Raw genomic sequence first — 4315 nt, forward strand, 5'->3', positions numbered from 1 at the left:
TCCTGTTTTATAATTTTAGTATTTTTTAATTATTATAATAATTAGTTTTTTTATTGTTTTATTATCATAATCTATACAATTAATAAATGAATTCTCTTCATTTTTTTTATAATTAATACCATTTTTATATCTATGTTTTAAAGTCAATTAAGGACCTAAAAAAATGGAATTATAAAATTTAATAAAAATGATTTATTTATAATTAATTTCTGTGGATACATTCTTTTATAGTTTTAGTAATAATTTGTATTTTATTAGTTATTATAATAAACTAATAATTATTATAATAATTAGTTTTCTATTTTTTTTATTGTTCTAAGAAAAAATTGGGCACCTGGGCAGCATTTTGGTTCTAGCCTCTTATCCCAAACATTCACCATGTCCCTCCTGCCAAACAAGAAAATAGAGAAGAGAAAGCCTCCTTTTTGTTATTTTGGATCACTGCTCACATAATCATGGTTGCTGTTGGAAAAGAAAAATGAAACACGAATTGGCTCAGGTGTTTGAATTCGTAGGTTGTCATTTGAGTTTGTCATTCTACGTAGGATTCCCCTCTGCCAACTATTTAATTAATGTCGATGTGGGACTCTGATTATTCCCCGTACACCAACCCAACTACGGCGTGGAACAACCAGCTCCGGCAGCTATCGAAGCAACGGCAGTACAGAGAAGCTCTAACCCTTTACCGTCATATGCTCCGTTCTTCATTCTTTCCCAACACCTTCACTTTCCCCTTTCTTTTCAAATCTTGCGCCTTTCTCTCTCTCCCTCTCACTGCTTCCCAGCTCCATGCACATGTCATCCGAACCGGGTCAAAACCCGACCCGTATACCCGTTCCTCCCTCATCAGTACCTACTCCAAATGCTCCCTCCCTCACCACGCGCGCAAGGTTTTCGATGAAATGCCGAATCCCACCATTTGCTACAATGCAATGATCTCCGGCTATTCCTTCAACTCCAACCCTCTTGAGGCTGTCAAGTTGTTTCGTCAAATGCGGAGGGAGGAGGAGGACAGTTTGGACGTTAATGGTAACGTTAGTGTTAACGCTGTTACACTGTTGAGTTTGGTTTCTGGCTGTTCCGTGGCTACCCATTTGAAAATTGGGTCGTGCCTCCATGGGTGTGTTGTTAGGTTTGGGTTTGTGACCGATTTGGCTGTGGCGAATAGTTTGGTCACTATGTATGTGAAATGCGGGGAGGTTGAAGTTGCACGCCAAGTGTTTGACGAAATGTTTGTCAGGGATTTGATTACTTGGAATGCTATGATTTCTGGGTACGCGCAAAACGGGCATGCTAGGACTGTTTTGGAGGTTTATAATGAGATGAAGTTGAGTGGGGTGAGTGCTGATGCTGTTACTCTTCTGGGGCTTCTGTCAGCTTGTGCAAATCTTGGAGCACAAGGAATTGGTCGGGAGGTGGAGCGCGAGATTAAGCGGTTAGGTTTTGATTCTAATCCGTTTTTGAGGAATGCGCTTGTGAATATGTATGCTAGGTGTGGAAACCTGACTGAGGCGCGCAGGGTTTTTGATTGCTCGGGGGAGAAGAGTTTGGTTTCCTGGACGGCAATCATTGGTGGGTATGGGATCCATGGCCAGGGGACGGTTGCGATAGAGCTTTTTGATGAGATGGTTAAGTCAGGTGTTAGGCCGGATCAGACGGTATTTGTGAGTGTTCTTTCGGCGTGCAGCCATGCCGGGTTAACTGATAGGGGTTTGGAGTATTTTGAAGACATGAAAATGAAGTATGGTTTGCAGCCTGGTCCGGAGCACTACTCTTGTGTGGTGGATCTATTAGGCCGTGCAGGTAGGTTGGAGGAGGCTGTGGATCTCATAATGTCAATGAAGGTGAAACCTGATGGTGCTGTTTGGGGTGCCCTTCTGGGTGCTTGCAAGATTCATAAGAATGTGAAGGTAGCAGAGTTGGCCTTTCAGCATGTTGTTGAGCTTGAACCCATGAATATAGGTTACTATGTTTTGTTGTCCAATATATACACTGATGCTAACAACTTAGAGGGGGTTTTAAGAGTTAGAGTCATGATGAGGGAAAGAAAGCTTAGGAAGGATCCAGGACACAGCTATGTAGAATATAAGGGAAAAATGCACCTTTTTCACTCGGGGGATCTGAGCCATCCTCGAAGTAAGGAAATATATAGGATGTTAGATAAATTGGAAAATCTTGTGAAGGAGATTCTTCCACCAGATGAGAAATGTCAAGGAAGAAGCGAAGAACTCTTACTTGGTACAGGGGTGCACAGTGAAAAACTGGCAATTGCATTTGCTTTGTTGAATTCTAAGAGTGGAACAGAAATTACTGTCATGAAAAACTTGCGAGTGTGTGTGCATTGCCATTTGTTCATTAAGTTGGTTAGCAAGATTGTTAATCGCCAATTTATTGTTAGAGATGCCACTCGCTTTCATCATTTCAGAGATGGGATCTGCTCATGTAAGGACTACTGGTGAAACCAATGCAGCTCTATTTATCAAAAATTGCTTTGGATAGTACTCAGAGATGTCTTACCTCACCTAAGTGATTGATGCTGTTAGTGAGGGAGGAGGACTGAGGACGATGCATCCATGTTGAGAAATTCTATAAATATGCACAACCACAACCCAATTATTTAGGAAAATAGGAAAGAAAACTGTGAATCCGCTGAGCTTGGAAAAGGAAGATTGCAACCACAGCACGGGATGTGCAATGGTTTTCTATTCTATAACATGATGAGGCTAACTTCCGATGAAGAACTATTCTTTTTCGCATGCAAGACTCGTCCTGAAACCTTTAAGAAAGTCAAGCATGCGCTACTTAAATCAATCACCAGTTGGTCAAGTGCAACTTCCAGTGGCAAAAAGTGTATGGCGTCCTTCAATTGGCAATAGCAATTTTTTTTCTCTGTGGAGTCCTGGAAATCCTCCCAAGGAGGTGATTGACTTTTTTGCCCAACACCGTAAACAGTTTCCCTAACAATGACATACCCTCTAATTTTGTCCACATACAACAAAAAATGCTCTTAATTACTCGGTTAGTCTTCATTTTAGTTAAAATATTTCGAGTTAATTCTTAAACTTTTTATGTAAATTGTAGGTTAACTTTTGAAAAAAAATCTTTTAAAAAAAGTTACTAATAACATTAACTAATATGTGATTATTTTATTTTATTAATTTTTATTTTACTTTTTAACATTTTTTGTTGTCTATGTGTCAGGTTTATAATGTGATATGTGACATTTCAATGTGTTAATGATATGCGTCATGATTATAATTTAATTCTTATATATGTTTATTTTAATTTAGTTCTTATATAGGTTTATTTGATTTAATTTAGTTTTAACTTTTTTAATATAAATATTAATATAAAATTTATACTGTCGCAACCGAAATTGCGACGGGACGGCGAAAAACAAACGGTTTTGTGAAATAGATTTGTGGAGTCGCCACCATAATTTATTATGGAAAAAACTATGGAAAATCATAAAATAAGACATGGTCTACGAAAAGATATTTTCAGGTTCGGGAATCGGTTACGCGTAAGAAAGGTGTTAGCACCCTATCGCGCCTGCCCAAAGGCAGTACCTTTAATTAAATGTATGAAGTTGACGTGGTTTTGCAAAATGTTAATTTTCCCTAAACAAAATAATAAAATAAAAAAACTATTAAGAAACAAAAAATATTTTTTTGTTTTATGAATCCGACAAGAATTGACCTTGGTCCTACGTACATCCATTTATAATGGACAATCAGGGATCACGTAGTTCTTTATCTATAAAAAGGTTTGTGAGTTTGTTAAAAATTATTGATTGATTTAAATCTTTGAAAAAGAAGTGAATCCCAACAAGATTTGGTTTAACAAGACTAACATCTTTTTTGGTTTTTGAAGATTTTGTATTTTTTTTATTTATTGAAAAATGGTGGAAAAAAGAAAGAAACTGGCCGACCCATACTTATAAAAATAATTATGATTAAAAAAACATTATTTGCGTGTAGAAAAAATCTTTAGAAAAAAAACATCAGAGTACAATAAAAAAAGCAAAAGAATGGTGCAGAGGCGACATACCTTTTTAGCGTTCAGTATTCCCCCATTTCTCCCTTGGTGGGCAGAGTTCCTCCAACCTGAGAACTTACTTTTCTCTATATTCTTCCGTACTCAAAATATTTTTATTATTTCAAAATATTTTTATTATTTCAAAATATTTTCCCCCCTCTCTTTTTTACAGGCGTATTTATATACACTCATCATAATATTATGGAAATCTTGTCTTAATTGTGAATTAATTGACAATAAAACAAAATAGGGAAAGAAATGGTCTTGGTTGCCAGAA

At 37.0% G+C, this 4315-nt stretch overlaps 1 protein-coding gene across 1 annotated transcript; it reads left to right on the plus strand.

Moving 5' to 3' along the window:
• The first annotated feature begins 345 nt into the window (after positions 1 to 345).
• LOC124826120 (putative pentatricopeptide repeat-containing protein At3g11460, mitochondrial) lies at positions 346 to 3029 on the plus strand. Its single transcript, XM_047298882.2, has one exon. It carries the CDS (start codon positions 573 to 575, stop codon positions 2457 to 2459), a length of 1887 nt encoding a protein of 628 aa, XP_047154838.1. The 5' UTR covers positions 346 to 572; the 3' UTR covers positions 2460 to 3029.
• The last annotated feature ends 1286 nt before the right edge of the window (positions 3030 to 4315 follow it).

The sequence above is a fragment of the Vigna umbellata genome, chromosome 8, assembly GCF_029865625.1.
Source record: "Vigna umbellata cultivar VRB3 chromosome 8, Vumbellata_1.0, whole genome shotgun sequence".
NCBI classification, from domain to species: Eukaryota; Viridiplantae; Streptophyta; class Magnoliopsida; order Fabales; family Fabaceae; genus Vigna; species Vigna umbellata.

Bases quoted from the DNA above. Each gene is read 5' to 3' on its own strand.
- LOC124826120 (XM_047298882.2), top strand. From the start codon at position 573: ATGTCGATGTGGGACTCTGATTATTCCCCGTACACCAACCCAACTACG.